Below are 22,971 nucleotides of genomic sequence, written 5' to 3'. Positions count from 1 at the left end.
GAATGGCTGGCCTATTCATTATGGACTCTTAGTTTGTAGTACATGTTTCCTAGTGACGGATTTGTATCCTGTGGGTACAGGTATTCATCAACACAGGCATGTAGACACTTTTGAATCAAGCACCTGGTCAATGACAAGACAACCCTACTATGCCCAGATGGCAATTCAATTTACTTCTGTATATGCTCATTGGACAATATAAACACTGCATACAAACATATGTTTAGATATACAGAATAACTGTCATATATCTGTTCTAACTGTTATATATTGTATTCAAGACACTATAATCTCAATTTTTGTTGCATCAACCTTCCTTATTTTGCCAAAAATCCAATTGAAGGCCTCTGGGGTGTTGACAAGAATAGATCCAGTATTTCTCAAATCTCATTTTCATCCAAGGGTTTTTCAAATAGCGATAGTGATAAGGGAATTGAATTTGAGAGCTTGACGGATGTGTTAATAGATGGATGTTGCTATTGAAAGAAGCAGATGATGTACAGCGTGTGGATTAAAACAGTTACCCTGACAGACACAGTCAATACAGATCAAAGAGATATAGTGCTGAGAAACTGTCCAGCGCTGGTTTTCGATGGTCAGAAATGGGTGTGCAGGCCCCTTGCCTATGGGATTACCCACTGTTAAATTCATTCTTGCTGGGTTTCTAAGTCATAATTCTACAAGATGATATGGATTAAATATTACTTTCAGTTTTGTATTCAATTTCAAAAAGTGTTTATGTAAGTGAACCATGTACGATGTATTTTATCTGTATCCTTATTACTGATGATTAATGAAATGCTAAAAGAAACTCAATAAATTATATGACAAATGTTTCAACTAGAAGTCTTTTTCAATGTGTTCTCCAAGACTTTTAGTCAAGTTTTGCATTATACCACTAATTCGTATTATCTTTAGTAGCCTATAAGCCAAATGTATATTGTCTGTTTCTTTTTTAGTTAGACAGGGGTGCAGTGCTAAATTGTGCTCAATTACAAACCACCTGCACGTTAATAGAATAGATGTGTTTCCTATACGTATACAGATGCTCAGAATGAACTGAAGGGGTTAGAGGCACATGTGTGCAGTCTATTGCTCCCAGCACGGTGGGGAAACCAGAAATGTCATAGAAATGTGTTTTCAAGGCTTGTAAGTACAGCCTGCTTTTAAGGAAAAATAGGTGCTTGGGCGTTCACTGCAAAATTCATTGAGCACAACTGGCAATGCACAAGAAAAAGCAGACTGGGAAATGCCAGCAATAATTACGGCTGTTAAAAACATTGTGACAGGCTGGCAAGTGGATATAAGCCCAGTATTATTAAAAAAATAATACTTTTATTCACAAATAAACACAAAATAAAAGGGCAAAAGGGCCAAAACAAATGTATTTATACACAAATAACAAAACACAAAGCAAAACTTAAAAAAAAAAATAAAGGTTTCCAGGCTGGGTGATGCCTTCACTGGATCAGAAAATATAAAAAACAAACCAGCAAACCAAAAAACAACAAGCACAACCGCTCGCTTGCTCGCTCGCTCGCTCGCTCGCTTTGCTTGCTTGCTCAGCTCCCTCCTCTCCCTAATGGGAAGCTAAGGCCTTCTTTTATGTCAGGTGGCTGGGTGCTGATTGATCGTTAATTACTCTAATCAACCCCATCCACCTGAACACAATAAACTCAGGCAGGTAGGGGAATTTAACCCCATCCCTGCCAATCTATACAGGGCAGAGCTCTGCTGTGCCACAAACATGCTTTCAAAAGTTCTTAACAAATTGAGTCGATAGTAAGTGCTGCAATTGCCTGCAGCTTTTGTACATCTCATTATAATATTTGAGAAGCCTCATGCACACTATCTCCACCCCCTTTTTACGAATTTATGCAGGAACGCCCATAATTACATATTCATCTAAGCTTGAATCGTAAACTTTTGTCCCCCTCCAAACTTTTATTTTTAGCTTTGTTTTGTTTTGTTTAGTAAATGTGGCACTAGGGCTACCATTGCTGATGTTATCCAGTGACGACCCACACACGTGACAACCCCACCGTTACATACCCCCGGATTCTGACACTAAAGTACAAACATCTAATAAAAGATCACTCATTCAGCTGTAGACAATAGTCAACCCAACAATGTATACAATTCATTCAGAGGTAAAAAAAAGGACTGCATTTGTGTTTGCCAAGTATCAATGCTTAACCCTTATGGAGGGTTCCTGCCTTCCAGATTTTACATGTAAAGCGATAACATCTTTCATGGCATATTTCTCAATTGTAATTCAATGCTGTCAAAACCAAGCAGTTCATGAAAAAAAATTAGAATATACAAAATTGTGTCTAAATTTAGATTTAGTATTAATTAAACAGACAAACTCCTACTGGAAAGCACAGCACCCGATTGCATTATCAATCTCTTCATCTAGATGTAACTTTATAAAATCTTTATGTAAACAAACAGACCAACAGAAACACCATTAGCAGGCAAATAGACGTTTTGTATTATAACGTGTTATTTATTGATATTCTCCCCTTTCAAGTGAAGGTCTTTGTGCAGGCTACAGACTGTTGAAAGCGCAGTGGAAATATTACTCATTATGGGGAGAGAGTCTTGTACTCATGTATCACAAATCAAAGTCTGCTGCGTGTGCCGAGAGAAGAGAGAGGCTCAGCATGAAACAAAAACTGAACACAATGAGCAGAGCCACAGGGATCTAGACAGACTGGCAAGACTGTAAATTCTGCTATGAACAAGAATAATAATTAGGTTGGTAACTGTGTCAATGATCGAGCTACCGCAGTTCAATCAGAGGGTTAAACCAGCTTTACTCACCTCAACTACCCCGGTGCTCTGCAGTCCCAGCTCACAGCAACACTCACAGACCACTCTGCACAGTCCCAGGTCAGATCCTAATACGGTACGTGTTGTTCCATTTGAGACTGTACAGGGCACTCCTCCTCTGCGCTTACATCAACAGTAGCTATATAAACCAAACTGCATCACTGTGCCTCTGCACTGTCCTGGGGCTGAGAGAGCATTCCTCCGCAGTCTCCCTGTCCCCTTCTCCCAGAGGGATGCGACCGGACAAATCCCCTCCCTGCTGGATTTTATCAGGATAATTGCAACTGAACCCTTTTCTAGTACTGTGGTTAGGGGTCTTGGTTTAGACCATGTTTTTAATCTCTTCTCATCTCACAGAGGATTCAATGGGAGGGCTTTGCTTGCTTGATTCCAAACACCAATCCTGTCAGAACCCTCATGAATAATTGATGAGCCTAGGCGCTGGAGTGTGCAGATGGAATCTGCTGAGTCCCCAAAAACAAAGATTACCCTCACAGCTCATCCCTACTGGCTAAGGATACCAGAAGAATCATAGAATTATAGATACACTTTACTGGCTAATTTATGGTTCACTGAGCCCAGGGCACCTAGGCCTACAGTATATTCTCAGAGCGGTGTACTCTAAATCATTATTAAGACAATCTGAAAGAGGAAAACACCAATGTGCTGGTTGAGTCCATGTGAGGTTTTAACATCAACATGTACAGTCATTAGATGATGTGGAAGAAATAAAATCTCATTACATTTCTTAGTTGTTTACTTCTGGTTAGGTTACTTCATTGGGTGTGGTTTTCTTCTAAAATAAAACCATGCTAATGAGTACAAATCTTTGAGACATCTCTGATGTCTTTGGCCCCCCCCTACCATAGCAATCTTCTGAATCAACAAGCACACTATATACGCAGAATCAAACATAAAAAAAAAAAATCTCTGATTTTCTGCAAGCAGTTTCCATAGCGTTCCATAAAGTTTGTGTCTGAAGCAGCGGATCTTGCAGACAGTTTACAAAGAGATACAGTATAAGCTCCCCACACTCCCCAGAGATTAATAAATACAACTCAATATCTCACTGCAATCATCATAAAAAGGTTAAATACAAGCACTAAAATGGCATTTGAATCTATTAAACTTTAAAGCCGAAGTTGGATGCTGTGTAACCAACAGATGCTGCTCTTAATGCAATGAAACCTGAGATTCTGATTCCCCACAGCACTGCGACAGCTGCTCATGGCTCTTTTACAAGATGTTCTACAGCTGTAAGGAGCTGTGGCTTCTAAGAAACACACCACTTGACAAACTGACATGGTTAAATGTGTCATTTTGCAGGGGTGTGAAATTTGGCTGGCTTAACCATTTTTTTGTTCGTGTTTTGGAAAATCAAAGTTCATGCAGATCTGTATAAAATTTACCACAGTAAAAGCATTTCAACGTTTTATAAAGCACAGTGACATCATTGCAAAGCACAAAGAGGTATGATAAAGCATATTCAAATCCATGGTAAACTGTGGTTTAACCGTGGGCAAGCATGCAAAATGAGCATGCTCATTTACTTGTGGGAAATGTTTATAAAGAGACAGCTTTGTTTTGTTTTAATTTATTTTAAATATACCTTTAGTATTCCTTCCATGTAAATGAGGGATGGCAAACATTGTATATTCAAATAATATATAATAAAACTGGTTAGCAAGGGGAACTGTCAATAGTCTTCTTTTGTAAATCACAGCACTGGTATGAGGTGGTGTAGTTTGCTGGTTTTTAACACATCATGCTGGTTCTAGATAATCCTTTAAAACCAGACTTGACAATCAGATTACAGATACTGGACGAGCATTGATGGGCCGAATGGACTCATTTGTACGTTTTGTTATTAATGCAGCATCAAGAGGTAAAAGAAACACAGTCAAATTACAGTCTCTTTACTGTAAATGTATTGTTGTCTACATGAATCTTTTTGCTGTGAATCTGTGCACCTGATTTATATAACAGCTGTGTATCCACAAGGAACCCAGTAAATATTTATTTCAATTCCCAACCCTTGCAGGTCACCAGCTCACCAACAGTAGCTGGATTTCATACCCGGGTCACTGCACTGCGTTCATCCTGTGAGCCTCATATTACAGCAGACGAAACAAGTAGATCACCACATGAATTTGGGTCAATGCTTTCACAAAATGATATATTGTCTCTGTGCAAGAGTAATTTTTTAAAACACAAGTTTAATTCACAAAGCTTGTTTTCTTCAACAGAAAATCCTATTCTACCCAATAGAACTGCACCTTCTAACTTTAATTCAAAACTACTGTAGATTTGAAATATAAACTGTGTAGCGCTGCTTCTGCTTGATAAAAGCATGAAATCAACAGGGCTGGTGAAGAGTAGTCATGTAAAACACTGTAAGTAAAATGAAATGCATGTTTTTCATGGTAGACAGTCAAATACACAGTTTCCGTTAGATCTCTATTAATAATAAACTGGGTCAAATCCGAGTGGTCGATGAACAGACATTTGGGCTTTTGAAAAGGGAGGGGGTGGATGCTACTGAAGCATACTGAAATGAACCACAAGCTTGTTCCCCAAATTATTACTGCCTGCTGTATCCTGCACAATCTGTGCCAGGACCGTAAGGAGGAACAGCTACCTCAGCCACCTACAAGAATTGCATAACAGCGATATGAAGAGGGTCCTGCTATTAGAGGTGCACGGCTATCATTATTTTTGTAACCTGACGGTGTACTTTTATTTTGTATCACATTTTTTGTTTCATTAGCTTATTTTGTATCTCTTTATACCAAATATGGCATCCTCGTGAGTGCTGTACTTGTTTGACTGCTTCTTCTAAATAAAGAATCGAAATATTGAGTAGTATTGTTGATTTCCGAGAAATAAGTCACAAAAATTCCACACCACATTTTATTTTGAGAGTGGGTTAAACAATGTTTAACTTGTTTTATCTTGTTTTTTTAGTTGCGTAAACTCAAATGGTGCTAATTTAAATCAACATTTACAGTTCTGCTCAAATCATGTGGTTTCAATATCACAGCACTTTACTGGGTAACTTCTTCTTTAGTGATAAACATCCCCTGCCTTAATTTCTTTAAATCTTGATCATGCTGTATTCCAAGAACTGCAGATTGCGTTACATATTTGTCTTGGATATGTACAGTAATCTCTTTTTTCTGGTTATTTTTTTTTTCCAAGTAAATACAGAATTTAATAATTTGAAGATGCTTACAGACTGTGCCACCTGCACTCTGATGTCATTGTTGTCCACTGGTGATGCTCTGCGATCCAGCCATCTGCTCTCCCCTCCTTGGGTGTCTCTCTCGCTTCTGATTGGCCCACTCAGGTGACTCGTGGCTCTGACCTGTGACTCGTTCATTTGATGACTATCTCCGTTCTGATCCTGAATGGAGCAAAACAGTCTCTCACTCAAACAAGCTGGAAGCATTCATGAACAATAAGCACAGTACTGGTTCTGATCCAGAAACTGTGGTTACCAACTGATCATCACAGTACCAAAAGCACATTGTGGCCTTGGAGAGGGTCCCGCCTGACTAATCCCATGGTTTAAAGGAATGAGCTATGAAGATGAAGCTATGGAAGAACTGAATCTATTTAGCCTAACAAAGAAGAATTATAGGACTTAATTGAAGTTTGTAAAAGGAATTGACAAAGTTAACTCTAACTGATACTTTAAGCACAGAACAGAAACCAGGAGCACAGCTGAAAATGAAATAAAGACAGACAGGACAGAGGGAAGGAAACACTTCTTCACACAGAGAATGATCGGTGTGTGGCTGATTTTTTAAGATCCAAGTTGACAAAGCTTTAAGATCAATCAGCTACCAGGAACCAGACAAGCATAGACAGGCCAAACTTCAGAATGCTGGTACCAACTGTGGTTTGCAACCACAGGTAGAATTATTTGAGGGAGATATGTTAGTGCAACTGAAATATACATTTGCAATTAAAAGCTGCAATACTGAACATTTAGTATGCTTCTGTAAAAAAAGCATCAACAATGGATGGCACCATTTTTTATCACTCCCCACCCGTTAAACAAAACGATGTAGAGGAATTTTGTAATAGGCTGTGCTTTTTTTTTTTTTTTTTAATAAATACATGAAAAAACACTAAGAAAAGATAAGGTAACAGTTATAACAAACCTGTACATCCTAGTTTATTATAGGCTTCTTAAAGTAAAAATGAACTTGATTATTCTTTGTACGGCCTGTTTTATCATTGCAGAATGATTATAAAGTCAAACTGCATTTGGTGGAACTTACTGCAAGTTACTGCCTTTGCGCTTCTCTGGAGTTTCAAAATGAACTGTTATATAATTAATATTTAACAATATTCAATAAAATAAAATAAATAAAAAAAAGATAAGTGATGTTAAAAGCAATTTTTGAGTAAAGAACAGCTTGACCTATAGCGGCTATGCATGTTGTGGTAAGTAAATCAATATTATTATTATTATTATTATTATTATTATTATTATTATTATTATTATTTAGGCAGGGATTTCCACATTGTATGTTTCACAGATAATGAAGGTTAGGTGGTACAGTACTAACAAGATGCAATGTGTGATGCTGCAGCTGTCACTGAATAAAAAAAGATGTTTTTCATAAACCCGTGTCTAGTTTATATAGATTACATTCCAAAGTACTGTAATCTGTTTGGAATAAATATTTTAGTAACACCCATTTATGTTAAACTTGCTTTAGGCTTGTTGCGAATGTTGTGGTTTTTTTTCCTCCTAATGCTACCATGCGTAATTACCCCTCGCAGTCACAAACTTTTACTAAACAGCAATGATATGAAAATAATCATATCGGGGGGAGAGGAATGAAGCGGAAATGTATGTGGGCGGTACAACCATCGATATTTATTTGAATGATTTGATTTTGTGTGCCCAATTAATCGACTGCTATTTGGAGTATTAACTGACAGCCCTAATACAGAACTGAACATAAATATCGACCAAGCTAAGATTTATTTTTAAACAAAAATATAATGAGGGACAATGTAACAGTAAAAAGGGTCCAATGCTGGTGCATTTGTACCAGTTAGTAATTATGGTTTAACACAATCCCTGAGAATAAAGAATTACATGAAATCAATCCTATACTGGACCTGTGTACTCTAAATGCTCCTATATTATTTGCTGTATATTTCCCTGATATTAATTATTAAAAATGACTTCACAGCTCAGATATCATTACCCTAACGTACATAAAAGCTGACAATGTGCTCTACAAATCTGCTGTCCTTATTCTTTTGTCACGCTGCACCTTAATAAAGAGCACATAACATGATTTACTACCAGTTAAAGAGCTACGGAACTTCCTGCATTGTATATCGCAGTACATTTATATCCTGATAGTTCTGGCATGTTTTGTTCACACATCATAGATACATAAGCATCACAGTTTATATATTTCATGATCCCTCCTGCAACAATGCTGGCGCTCTGACTGAAATGAGATATTGTGGGAATAGAAAACCAGCATTGTTAGAGCAGGGACCGTGATCGGCATACACTGCGATCCAACACTGGACACAGCAAAGGAAACATAATATGATTCTTGTAAACTTTGCAGGGTGTTCTGTTACACTAAGAAACACAGCAACAGAGAAAAAAGAAAAAGCAAAATATTTTTTATTTTCACATCTCACCAATACAAATTGTTTTATTTAGAATTTGGACCGTGGTGGGTCCCAGTTTGGTGTTATGAATGTATGACACACGTGTTAAGAGGTGAAATCTAGACCACACTACACTGTCATTCTCCAGTAAAATTAATCGTAGGTTATAGAGGGTGTACTTATGTTTACACAACCTGAAAATCTGAGGGGGGTACCATGTTAGAAAAATCTACATAGTTACCATGGCTATTCATGTTAGACAAATATGATCATTGCTTTAATTGTTTAGAATGGTGGCGTCTATGTACATTTCCATTCACGGTAACTACAGAATTAAGTTTATGCATTCATACACTGCAGTATTGCACAAGAAGCATCTTAATTAAACATAAAGCTGCTGCCCTGCCCCAAGCCTGTGCACGAACACTGTGCTCCACAAACAGTGCAGTCTAAGACCTGGAGTGACCAGTACAAACTCCCACAGGGCCTGGACCTGCACAGAGCCAGCTTTCACAACTCTGCACAGCTCACTGCTCGCTGGAAGAGCAGCCCGATCCACAGACAAGGGAACTGTTTATACAAATACAGGCCTGTCTGTGTGTGCCTTTCTATCTGCTATGCACTCTATTCAATTAAAAGTGTACAGAGCTTGGCCAAACTGAAATATAGTTTGTTTTAAGGTTTTGAACTAGAAAAAAGCAACTTAATAACAAAATGAATGCAGAGTTTCCTTTGTAAACTCAACATGTTTTCTTCTTGTCAACAGGTGTTTTTTGCAGTTCTGAAATAGGAATTTTTGTCTTGTCTGACTTGGGACATTCATTGAATTTGCACAAGGGGTTATTTAATGGGTTTTAAATAACTTTATGTGTGTGTATGTATATGTATATGTGTGTATATATGTTTTATTAGATTTTGTATAAGTACAGCATTACAGAAAAAGAACACAAGTGTAAAAGGTCCTGTAATGATAAACCTTTACAATAAATTTACTATTCAAAAGTTTTACTACACTATCAATTTAGAAATACTATTTAGAAATACTAAAAGAAACAGTATTTTTCAGTGTGTAACCATTAAACATTTAGCAGGGAATTTATGGTAAAGTAATATTAATGCCTTCTATTTAACCATGGTAAACATATGGATCAGCGTCTTGTTAAGGAAATATTTACACAAGTTAAAGGCCTATCCTTGTAAAAGTTTAGCACAGTAAAAGCATAGCAAAGTGTAATTAAGAGTGCAGGTATTATGAAGCCACGGTAAACTATGCTAAATGCAAAGTATAACCATGGGATAAGCATGGGAAACTGTACGACTATACACTGTTAGAACAGCTGACCAAGAGCGTTGTATAATGACTGTTACACTTCTCTCATGATAAACAATTTCACAACATCTGCTACTCATATACAGGAAGTAGGTGGTTGCAGAAGATCAGTGATGTCATCATTTGAGATTCTAGATGTTTACCTGGTCAGATGTCGTTATTATTATATAGGAGAAAATAAATGAGAAAATCCTAGAATGTAACCATGTATTAAATGTAAAGACAATGTATCAGAGGTTGTGGTCATTGTTATGAGGTTAAAACATGTGACATCAAAACAGTTCACTTTCCAAAAATACAAATAATATAATAATAATAGAAATGAGAAAATCCAAGAATACAAACTTGACTCATAACTCAGAGTGTACCGTACCAAAGTGTAGCCATATCTGTCAAATTACAACCACAATTTTCTTCTTTGATACCCACAATCAGATTTTTCGGACCATATAATACAGTTGTGTACCAAATTGTAAGCCAATATCTCAAAATGTTAAGTCTTTATCTTCCAGAAACAAAACAAACACATGATGACAATAATAGGCACAAGGCAGGGCAGGTCACAGTGAAGGGTAGATTGTACCCGGGCAGGTTCCATATGAGATATTGGCAAGCAGTTAAAACAGCATTGGCATCAACGGGTTGACAAAAATATATAGTCTCTACTTCACAGGGATGAATAATTCAATGTTTGACTTCAAATTAGAATTTACTACAGTCCTCCATTAACTCGCAGTGTTACATTGTTTTTCAGCGTGATCCTTCCTGTGGAACACAAGCTCTGAAACTTTGTTAGGTACTGCATATTACTATGACAAAACAAAATCTGACCTCTTCCTAAATAGTATACCTTAATATTTCTAACCTTAAAGATAATAGATTAAATGGTAAAGTTATACAGCAAGCTAATCACACACACACACACACACACACACACACACGTTTGCATTCATATATTTGTGGGGACTTCTCATTGACTCTCACTTTATTTTTATTTACTATTTCTAACTACATTCAGACGAAACTCCACACAGGTGAAAGTTGACAATAAACTAAATATTTTGGCACTTTTTTTTTTTTGTGAAGGCACATTTAGTTCTTAAAATTGTGTTTTACAAAGTGGTGGTTTTTCCAGGAGTTACTATCTTTCTGGGGCTATTTTTTCCGCACATTGATAGTAATACCTGCCCCCCCCCCCCCCCCCCCCACACACACACCTGTACCTCAATCAATATGAAAACTTTGATCTTTCAGTGCGGTATGACTATTTATCTAAATACATGCATCAGTTTGAGAAGCAAACAAGCAAAAGCATGCACACACACATACTCTTACCTAATTTTGGAAGGGGCAGCCCAAGAAGCACACTTCATTCCTAGGCAATGCATGTGTCCCTGTACCTACAGACCTCCAGACACCTGGTCTACAGCAAAGTGGAGCAGCAATCAGCATCACTCTCCCCACTGCTTAGTTACGCCTCCTGTGCTGTGTGGCCCTCGCTGTGGCTTTCAGGTTGAATATTCCACCTTGAAAAAAGTGTTTCCTCTAGTCTTAGTGGCTTAGTTGGAGAATGTTGTTTTCCTTTCATTATTTTTTTTGTCATGTGAGTAAAATAAAAAGGAAAGAAAGGGAGAGAGGGAGGTTGATGTGGAAACTCTAGTAAGTTTCACCTTCATGAAACCCCTAAACAGCCCAGTACTGTTTGTTTGCCAAACTGTTTTTGGCACTTTCTCCATCTGAGTAAACGGTAGAAGAAGTTTTGAAGGTTGGGAAAGACGATAATACATTATTTTTACTTGTTGTTTTAAATGGCTTTTAACCGTCAGCCTCACAGGTAAAGAAAGAAAACAATTCTCGCTTTCCCCCTTGAAGTGTCACATGATTTTACAAATACACAGATTTTATTGGGAAATTAATTAACTAGATCAGGGATAATATATCTTAAGAATCAGATTGCCACCACTGCAGCCATGCTAACAAGTCATCAATCCATTAACACTCATAACATGTGAGATTTAAATGATTGAGGGGACATTTGTCCCCTTCTCCTGGGTGATTAAAATCCTTTTTTATAGTATTGGCTGGTAATTTTCTATAGGATATTACATACAACATTGTACAATATATTTATATACAGCGGGTACTTCGCCATATTGGGTATTTCTCTTCTACTGTTACTTATATTTATTAAACAAACATTCATGCTGGTTTAAAAGCTGGAACTGTATATCAAGTAGACGTTTTCCTCCTTGTAAACTAAAAAACAGGTGTATAGAGAACCCAGCTAAATATGAATTTGGTGAAGGTCAGGTTCAGATATCCGACTGAGATCACAATACATTGTGGGTATGGATTGTGGCGTGATTTTCCAGTCCTCGCTGAATAAGCTTATTGCTGTAGGTGCAGAGGGGAGCCTGTGTTGCTACATTACTGCAAGTGGGGCTAATTGGCCTCAGCGCTAGCCAGTGTGTGTGTTGGCCTGCGTTCAGGGCTGGGCTCGACTGCCATTTCAATGCTGCCAGTGTCAGAGTGTGTTTGATTTCAGGGTGCCGCTTCGATTGCTGCTGTTCCTTCTGAAAGAGCCTGATTTATATGAGATGGAAAGTTTGTGGGTGTGTTTTTTAAATTATTTAAATATTAGAAAACAGTGACAAAACAAGAACTTTGCTTTACCAATAGGTACATTTCACCCCATTTAAAATGTTTTGACTGCTATGAAATTTGAAACCACAAATACTCCACATCAGATACATGCAGGGTTCAAATACAGGGGGGACTCGGGGGATAATGCACCCCATAAGCGATGAGAGCCCCCTTTTAATGGTTTGAATTAATAACCGGGGGAGGGAAGGGTTGCTTCTGCATTCTGTCTGAGTTGTCAATGTTGGAGTCAGTTGGGAGAGTAGTTGAGGTGTTATAAGTATCAGCCGCACCAGATGTGGCGCTGTTTAGAACATGCCCTCTTAACTAGCTCAACTGATGCTTCCTAACGTACCTGGTCTGCTAACTGAAAGGAACCTAGTGTAAAGTCTGCACTGCTAAATGATATATCATTAACATAGACGCTTTAGAAAATTACACGTTTTATCGTTTAGGCATTGTCTAGCGGTGTTTGTTTGCTGAAAAGCAAGCAAACAAATTTAAGTTTTGCTTTAAACTGTGGTTACATGTTAAAGGTAAACAAGCCCCCCCCCCCCCCCCCCCCCCCAAGATGCAAAGTATAATTCGAACACTGGATACACGATTAACCCCTTTAGGATTTGTATGTGTTTTATGATAATGCCCTGTTTCAGAGGCGGCTGTGGGTTGACACACTGTAAGCTTGAGTTTTCAATCTGGGTCATATAAGAAATTAGCCCATACCACAAAAACAAAACTAAATCTGCCTTTGTGCAGGCAGTCACAAAAAGACCATACGAGCTGCTCCAAGCAGACTTCAGCAAGTTTGCAGGGTGAATGCGTTTGTATATGTTGCACTGTTGGTGCCAGACTTTCTTTGTGGATAAATAAAGAGGACTTCTCCAATGCTGCCAATCCAGCACTTGAAATGAACACTGCTTTACACCACAATCTGCAAAACTACCAAAGAACTACCAAAATTAATTACATCATATGTCATTTGAGACTTTAACACCCACCTTCCTGAAGGAATTATAGGAATTATATCAAGGAATGGTTGAGTTCCTTAATGGATCTTGCAGACTAGCTGTCACATCAAATCAGAGTTATACTGGCTGCCACTGTGACCATGCACCCTGTTAGTCCATCCCTTGTAGATCTGCCTAGATATACTATATCAGGAGCACTGCCTATAACACTTCTCTGGTTCCCAGGCCTATAGCAAGAGAATGGATGGTCGATCCTGGTCATGAAGTCATAATACCAACCAGTCTATTCAATGTACAGCCAATCAGAGGGTAAACAGTCAGTGTGTACCTGGGTCTACAATATGCACGCCTGACCCTGCACCCCAGCAGAGTAAACACGGTCTGCAAGGCATTGCTATGGTGACAGCAAGGACAAAGAAAGGCACTTACAGTTCCATTAGATTTAATTTCTTACCAGTTTATAAACCTGATATGTATGTTCTCTCCACTGTGCAGCTGGAATTCCATACTTCAGAAAAGACACTAAAACCTAACTTCTGACACAAAACTTTGGATTTGGTACTAACAAATTAACTAATGTGATTTTCTTTTTCTGATTCACAGTATTGAATATGTTATTATTGTTATAAATATTTCACCTCAAAATCATGCAACACAAACAGTTTAACAGAAAGATCACACTGTTTCTGCTACCCATAGTGACAACAATAAAAGAATTAACAGCGTCAACAAATGTACTGTACTTCTGTGCCTTTTGATTTACTGCTACAGTTTCAAAAGCACCTGCAGACAACTCAGAATGAGAAGTGTTGACAAAGGATTATTAGAATAACTAAAACTGAGGTCAGAGAACCATTGGCAAACTCAGATCACAACATGGCCTCACTTGAAGTGCTTTTTAAAAGTAAAAACTAATGCTAAGGTTTACAATTTTAAAAAGGCAAACTATGAAGGAATGAAACAGAGACTACCAGAAGTAGATTGGAGTAAAACAGAGAAAACTTTCACAGAGAAAGGACGGCTAGTTTTAAAAAATGTAGTACTAGAGGCGCAAATCAATTACATCCCTAAAGTAGACCAAACAAAATCTAAAACAAAATGGCCAACATGGTTTAGTATATCAATTAAAAATATATTCAGAAAAAAGGCACTTTACAGAGCATTTAAATTGGACCAAGAACAAAGTACACAGAAAGAGTACTTGGAACTGCTAGCGCAAGTCAAAGAGGAAGTTAGAAAGGCCAAGAGAGAGATAGAAATGAACATTACCGAGGGGTTTAACCCAATTCCAAAACGGTTTTTGACTTATTTAAGGTCACAAATAATGCCATAGTCAATTTCATATAATTAGACCTGTTACATATTCTCTTAAAATATTATTAAAACTATTAACAATACAGAACACTATCATTATAATTTATTGAAAAAAAAACCAGATTATGTCATGTTCAGATGTTGATAAAGCCCTGTAGTTTGTTGAGGAGACTTGTAGTTTAGAAACTAAAGCAACAGTCACCTCTGGTCTGGACCTACCTTGAGCCTCAAACTCTGATCCACAGGGTGACAGGTCCTCTCCCATTCCAAGGGCAGTCATCAACTGCTCCACATTCATCCGGGCAGTCAGTTCCCCGTTACAATCCCCAATCTGCAGAGAAAAACAGGCAGTCGACTAATGTCCATGCAACTTGCCCCATGCAACCCCTCAGAGTGTGTGAGGGTGCTATGACGGTGAGAGCAGGTTTTAGTTGAAGGTTGAAGTACCGCATTGAAGTGCAGTTCTGTATTTTGATCCACACACTGGCTATATTTTGAGATTCAGGACTGAGTTAGTTGCCAGATCCACTGCTGTAGCTCAGTGGTGGAATCCCTGCTTTAGAAGAGGCCCTGAATTCAATCTGTGTAAGTACAGTTGCGCTTGTCTTTTCTTAAGTAGTTAATGGTGGGCCACCCATATTGTCACAAGGATTTTTCTTGGCCCACAGTTGGCTTGAAATATGGAATTTCTGGAAAATTATAAATATTTATGGCAATTGATAGCTGGCAATATTCCCTTCTTAAAAATTAATAATTTGATGCATGTCTACTTTTTTGTACCGTTGTAGTTGGCTAGATGACCTGGCTTTAACATTGCCATAATTTTGAGCTGAAATTTGAACATTTTCTCCAAGAATAACACAGATGAATTTTGTGTGTACACAGGACAGGACAAGCTGCCTGTCTTTATTATGCATCTCATCCTATCTCAAAGTTTCAACTCCAAATCTCAGCTCAAAGTTTTCTAGAAATGTCATTTTTCAAACCAGCCATAGTCCAAAAAAAGGCCTTTTTGACACGCATACTCAATAGTTAAGTAATCTTGACTCAGTGAAATCCACTTAGAACTGGGGATTTCTGCTTCCATTTTTTTTCCAGCTTTTCTCGGCTTTTCATCTATGGACCTATGATTGACACCTTTTTCATGATGTCAGACAGGGTCTGACATCGGACCGGAAAGGAAAAATGTTAATGTCGGACCTGGTCGAACATAGGACCGCAAAGGGTTAACCCCGCCCTTGGCGTGGCTCACAGCCAGATTCAAATGTTTTGTGAGGCTGGAGTTTAACAGTTGGTTCTTGCTCACCTCAACAAATAGCCAGTGGAGAACTACCCTTAGCTGTACTATACCGTACCGAGCCCTCACGGGTTGGATGTGCCAGTGGAGAAGGGATATTAGAGTACAGACAAAGCACAACACTGGTGAGAAGCCAGTCAATCGTCCCACCTAAGCGAAATGTATTTTTTTTTTATCGTGCTTACAAACCTAAATTTTAATAGCACATAGAAAAATCAGTTCCCATTAAAGCGTCTCGCTAAAGCGGTCGTCCTGCTTCAGCGCGTTCCGTTTAGTTGGCGTGTACTGTACTACACTAGGTTAAAGGAAGCCATGCTTTCAGAAAGTGCTGCACTTTCTCAGTGTCCTCCCCTTCATCAGCTTTCCTGTCATAAATTAACTAGATGCTTCACCTGCTGACTTACTTACTTTCAGCCAGTGACATGCTTGAACCCTGAAGAAACTGCTAGATGAAATGACACAGGAAGTGCAAGTGTAAGAGATTTCCTAAGTAAGGCATGGAAACTGGAACCTGTCTTTAACATAATGTAGTGCCAGATATCATGCTATCAGTGCTAACCAAGTGAGATTTATGGAATAGTTTGGTTAGCTACAATTTCTTCACCCGCTCTAAGCCTTATATACTGCACACTCGGTCACACGGTTAAGATACTCATGTTGTTATAATATGGCCATTGCAAAAAGTGTATTGTTCTCTGTGGCAGGGCAGGGCCCTGTTTGTAAATATTGTGGGGTGGTGATTTGGTGGTGGTTGGCAGGGATGGGGGGAATGTTTCTGTGTTTCTGTGTTTCTGTGTTGGCTCTTCCCAGCCTGAACAGTTTTTTGTTTGACCTTTTATTTTTGGCTCGGTGAGCTGTGCTTTGTTTGACTTTTTTTGATTTACTTTTTGTTGATTAAAACAGTGCAGCAGCGCTTTCACTACAGTTATATTGTCTCTGAGTCTCTGTCCTCCCGGCTATCCTACCACAGTCTCTTATCCTGCACTTAATGCTATCACTATCAGATCAAAATTGAAAATTAGATACAAAATAAAATAAAGAGGCATTACTTTAGACAGAGGTGTTTGATACGGTTTCTTCTGATCAGTAAATTAGATTTCCTTTCCTGGAAACCTTTTTAGAAATGGAATGGGGTTGGGCATGTACATTATCAGGTATCATGTGCAAAGTTACAGACTGTAAATTAATACAAAAACAGACAAAGTTAACAGTAATTAATATTGACAGATACAATAGCTTCAAATATAGGGCCCTAGGATGGGAAGTAGTGTGGCCTATTTGTTAGAACTGAGGGATTGGGAGATAGGGTGGCTTAATTGTTAGAACTGAAGGACTGGAGCAGTGTGGCCTAGTGGTTATAGTTAAGGGACTGGTGGCACTGTTGCTTAATTTTCAGAGCCGAGTTACTGGGAGGCTGTATGGTATTATAATTTGGGCTGAGGGCCTAGGGGTAAAATGGCCTATGAATGTGTGAGGTGAAAGATTTCCACAGTTGTGAATAAGATTTTTTTTAAGCTCTTGTGGTGGATCATTTTTAAAACCCTGCCACCCAGTTACAATAGGTAGGCCCCTTGGAAGCAAGGCTATCTCAGTCTTGCTATCCATAGTTTAGCTGATTTGTGGCTCTGGCTTGAGTGACCAGGCAGACAAACAGTACTGGAGTTTAGCCTGAGGATCCATAGACCTCCCTTTACATTCCTGTGGACAGGGTCTGTGGAAGAAGCATGTCCTGTGAAAAGCTGGCAAGTACAGCTATGTGTGTCTAAATAGCTCAATCGAGAAACGGCCAATAGAACTGCTGTAAACAAGGCACGAGTAACCAATCCCATTCCACAGACATGCCTTGATTCACTTCATTTGGAAAGACATTAAATACAGCATTGGCTGTAACTCAGTCATAATAGAGCTGCCATTCAACTTAGTTTAGAATCTGAGCCAACATTTTTCCTGTGTACAGGCAGGGAGGCTGGATGTTAAATGAGCTCATTCTGAAATTCCAGCACTGAGCTGGTCTTTAACTGGTCAAACCAAGCACTGGTTATGCTGGTTTATGAAAAAAAGTTCCTTTACTCAACAATACACTCTGGAATGGAACTGCTGTAAACTTGTGCTTCAGTTGTATATACTAGTTGGGTATTCTATTAGAAACCAGAAATGTGTGTTCTAATTCTGCTGATCACCTGATATGGAGTTTTCTACTAAAAACACGGCACAAGTTTATCAAGATCTGAGACCACGCTACACTGGGGGTGTAATGATTGGTCTGCAGTCTTACCTCCCGAGAGATCTCTAGGTGCTTGCTGGCGAAGTGAAGAGCTTGCCGATGGTTTCCCAGCGAGACGTAGGCATTTCCCAGACTCCAGCACGCCCGACCCTCACCGACCCTGCAGTCAAACACAATGCAGAGAAATGTGAAAAGCATGTATACCTAGTGGACCAGCAACTGGAGTGACTGTTTCAGAGCTCTGAGCGGAAAATAAATGGGAGTTATCTGATGTTGAATTGTGTGCTCAGTGAACTATGTATACATGGAAAGCATGGCAAGTGGAAATGACTGAGTGTGCAAAAGATAAGTTAAAAGACATGGTTTTTGACAGATGCATTGTATCAGGCTTGGGAAAGAGAAAGAGAAAAAAAAAAAAAAAAATATATATATATATATATATATATATATATATATATATATATATATATATATATATATATATATATATATATATATATATATATATATATATATATATATATACATACATACATACATACATACATACATACATACATACACACACACACACACACAGTACCAGTCAAAAGTTTGAGTACACCTGCTTGAAACCAGGTTTTTCATGATTATCTATGCTTTTAACTGTATAAACTTGTCTATAAAAACTTAATATTTCATTATATGATAAATGTACTTGTATAAGCTGATAATCATGAGTGAATTGCATTCAAAAATTTAATTTTTAAATGAAAATGTAAATCTTGTCAATTTCAATGAAATGGTCACCCAAAGCAAGGGGATTTCAGTCTGAAGCCCAAGTCAGATTAAAAGTCTGAAATGTGTAGAACACTGGCCTACGTATAAAAGTTTCTTTGTTAAATGTACTCAGAGTTAACTAACATGTTACCTAATTAACCTTTTGTCACCAATGATTACTATAAATATAGGTAGCATAGGCACAAGTTTGTCATTCCTGGATGTAAGGGAGCAGAAAATTGCAAAATACGCTCAGTTAGGCAAAGAAAAAGACAGTCTGTAATTACTTTAAGAAATGAAGGTCAATCTTTAAGACAAATCGCAAGAACTTTGCAAGTGTCTGTAACTGCTGTGGTCAAGACCATCAAACGATTTGAAGAAAGTAGTACTCATGAGGACTGAACAAGGTCAGGCGGGCCAAGGGTGCGAAACCGGCGATTAACTGCCCCTGAAATACAAGCTCAGCTAAATGCTACTAGAAGTACAGATGTTTGAACATCAACTGTTCAGAGGAGATTGCGTGAAGCTGGCCTAACTGGAAGAATTGCCCCAAAGAAACCATTGTTAAGAGTGCATAATAAGAGGAAGAGACTTGCCTGGGCCAAAAAACACAGAAACTGGACGTTTGAGAAGTGGAAGTAGGTCTTATGGACCGATGAGTCAAACTTTGAAATATTTGGGACACAAAGATGGTGAGCACATGAGTTCTGCATGTGTGGCTCCCACTGTCAAGCACTGAGGAGGTCTGGGGTTGCTTTGCTGGTGACAGAGTTGGTGATCTTTACCAGGTCCATGGCAAGCTCAACCAGCATGGCTATCATAGCATACGTCATAGGCATGCCATTCCATCAGGATTGCGGCTAGTTGGGCAGTCCTTCATTCTTCATCAAGATAATGACCCGAAACACACCTCAAAGAACTATCTGGCGAAGAAGGAAAGTGAAGGACAACTCAATCTAATGACCTGGCCTGCCCAGTCTCCAGACCTCAATCCCATAGAACTTGTATGTGACAAACTGGACAGAAGAGTCAAAGTGACGCTACCCACAAGTGCCCTACAGCTCTGGGAATTGCTGCAGAAGAGCTGGGAAGACATGTTGTGTGATTTTCTGCTGAAACTTGTTAACCAAATGCCTAGTGTTTGTGAGGCTGTTATTAAGACAAAGGGTGTCTACTTTGAGGAATCCAAGATTTAGAGACAATTTTCAATTATATATATATATATATATATATATATATATATATATATATATATATATATATATATATATATATATATATATATATATGCACTGACCTGCATATTAAATGTTACCACTATGGGTACTTTGCAATACTACCGTTGTTTATAAAAAATGAAATAAGAGGTAGTACTGTGCTGCAGTTTTACTTTTCATCAAGATCGCACATTGGAACCACACATTGATTTCAATGTTAGTTTTTGACAATCTACAGCATTTCTATACAGTAAGTGCACCAGAATATTTGGATTTGAATGGAAACATGAGGACGGTAACCTTAGCTGGATAGAAACAAGCTGGCTATTAAAAAGCATGATTTCTTCTGTGAACACAGCTTAAAACAGTGCTCCATCTTGTGGATACAATATAGATCTACATTTAACACATTCTTGTATGTTTACCTAATTATATCTTAGTAACCATGGTGATGCTTAAAGTAATTGCAGCTAACAAAATAATTCCATAAATCTTAGACATTTTGCACTTCCGTTAGCTAAATAGGTCCCAAATGTGCAGTTAAAAAATAAGAAATGATACAAGTAAATAAACAAATAAATAAATTTTGACATGTATTGTCATTTTAAAACATGCTATGACACCACTTGATGTTAAAGATAACTCTCAGTTTCTATGCCTTATTGGATTATCGGTTCACCTCAGCGTGTCTTCTGGGTCAAAGCAGGTTACTGGCTGAAAGCACGTCCACTCACCCACCTCGCCCTGGTGTTGAGAGAGTGCTGGCTGTACCTGTCCCTGAGCCCGCCCACCCACCTCGCCCTGGTGTTGAGAGAGTGCTGGCTGTACCTGTCCCTGAGCCCGCCAACCCACCTCGCCCTGGTGTTGAGAGAGTGCTGGCTGTACCTGTCCCTGAGCCCGCCCACCCACCTCGCCCTGGTGTTGAGAGAGTTCTGGCTGTACCTGTCCCTGAGCCCGCCCACCCACCTCGCCCTGGTGTTGAGAGAGTGCTGGCTGTACCTGTCCCTGAGCCCGCCCACCCACCTCGCCCTGGTGTTGAGAGAGTGCTGGCTGTACCTGTCCCTGAGCCCACCTCACCCTGGTGTTGAGAGAGTGCTGGCTGTACCTGTCTCTGAGCCTGCGCACCCACTTCACCCTGGTGTTGAGAGAGTGCTGGCTGTACCTGTCCCTGAGCCCGCCCACCCACCTCGCCCTGGTGTTGAGAGAGTTCTGGCTGTACCTGTCCCTGAGCCCGCCAACCCACCTCGCCCTGGTGTTGAGAGAGTGCTGGCTGTACCTGTCCCTGAGCCCGCCAACCCACCTCGCCCTGGTGTTGAGAGAGTGCTGGCTGTACCTGTCCCTGAGCCCGCCCACCCACCTCGCCCTGGTGTTGAGAGAGTTCTGGCTGTACCTGTCCCTGAGCCCGCCAACCCACCTCGCCCTGGTGTTGAGAGAGTGCTGGCTGTACCTGTCCCTGAGCCCGCCAACCCACCTCGCCCTGGTGTTGAGAGAGTGCTGGCTGTACCTGTCCCTGAGCCCGCCCACCCACCTCGCCCTGGTGTTGAGAGAGTTCTGGCTGTACCTGTCCCTGAGCCCGCCAACCCACCTCGCCCTGGTGTTGAGAGAGTGCTGGCTGTACCTGTCCCTGAGCCCGCCAACCCACCTCGCCCTGGTGTTGAGAGAGTGCTGGCTGTACCTGTCCCTGAGCCCGCCAACCCACCTCGCCCTGGTGTTGAGAGAGTGCTGGCTGTACCTGTCCCTGAGCCCGCCAACCCACCTCGCCCTGGTGTTGAGAGAGTTCTGGCTGTACCTGTCCCTGAGCCCGCCAACCCACCTCGCCCTGATGTTGAGAGAGTGCTGGCTGTACCTGTCTCCGAGCTCCTGGGCGATGAGAAGGTGTTTGAGGTGGTATTCGATGGCTATCTCATACTCCTGCAGCAGTGTGAAGGTGTTCCCCAGGCTGTAGCAGGCCTGTGCCTCCATCACCTGGTCCTTCAGCTGCCGAGAGAGATGCAGCGTCTTCCTGGGGGCAGAGAGAGGAACACAGTTACCACAGAGAAATAGTCTATTATAAATTATATACAACGGGCTACATTTTCAAATCTATTCACGGAAACTACAAATCAGTAACAGCATTCCCAACTTCAAATTCATTGTCAAGTTATATCTGTAACAACCAACCCCCCCCAAAAAAAATAAAATAAAATAAAAAATGTAGCACTGCAATGAGCATTCAGTTACCTTCATGTAACACAGTCATATATCTGATCTGATTGTGTGGGCTCTGATTAGCCTGAAATCTCGTTACCTGAAGAGGGCCTGTGTATTGCACTCACCTGTAGTACTCAGTGGCAATGCTGAACTGACCCAGGAATATATGAGCGTTGCCCAGGTTACTGTAAGCTCTGCGTTCTGCTGCTTTATCACCAAACTCCTTTGCTATTGCGAGCCGCTGCAAGAGAACATAAGAAAATGTGCAATCATTGATTGTCCAGTTCCTAGATGCTAAATGATGGGAAAACTATGACAAGTCTGTTCTTAAAGGATCCCAATGTGGCTTGGTTACTCATTCTATACCCTCATTACTCTCTGTGTAAGAAGTGTCTCCTCATTACTCTCTGTGTAAAGAAGTGTCTCCTCACCACTCTGTGTAAGAAGTGTCTCCTGCCCTCTTCCCACTCCTGCTCTCTGTCTGTCTCCACCTAGCTCCTAGCTAGTTAACTCTGTCAACACCTTTTAAAATTTGAAAATCTCCC

The 22,971-nt window shown here is 39.7% G+C and overlaps 1 protein-coding gene across 1 annotated transcript in view; it reads right to left on the bottom strand.

Annotated features, from left to right (window-relative positions):
• The window catches only part of LOC121307066 (G-protein-signaling modulator 1-like), a 52,268-nt gene that overhangs the window by 5,682 nt on the left and 23,615 nt on the right, over positions 1-22,971 (bottom strand). The window contains exons 6-11 of the mRNA XM_041239172.1: positions 22,552-22,667; positions 22,083-22,238; positions 18,312-18,420; positions 14,942-15,070; positions 13,456-13,459; positions 6,068-6,273 (exon numbers count right to left, since the gene is read on the bottom strand). Of these exons, the coding sequence (XP_041095106.1) occupies positions 6,068-6,273; positions 13,456-13,459; positions 14,942-15,070; positions 18,312-18,420; positions 22,083-22,238; positions 22,552-22,667 (720 nt within the window). The remainder of the gene's footprint in view (positions 1-6,067; positions 6,274-13,455; positions 13,460-14,941; positions 15,071-18,311; positions 18,421-22,082; positions 22,239-22,551; positions 22,668-22,971) is intronic.

This window comes from Polyodon spathula, chromosome 52, assembly GCF_017654505.1.
Source record: "Polyodon spathula isolate WHYD16114869_AA chromosome 52, ASM1765450v1, whole genome shotgun sequence".
Taxonomy (NCBI): domain Eukaryota; kingdom Metazoa; phylum Chordata; class Actinopteri; order Acipenseriformes; family Polyodontidae; genus Polyodon; species Polyodon spathula.
This window is presented reverse-complemented; position numbering and strand designations above follow the sequence as displayed.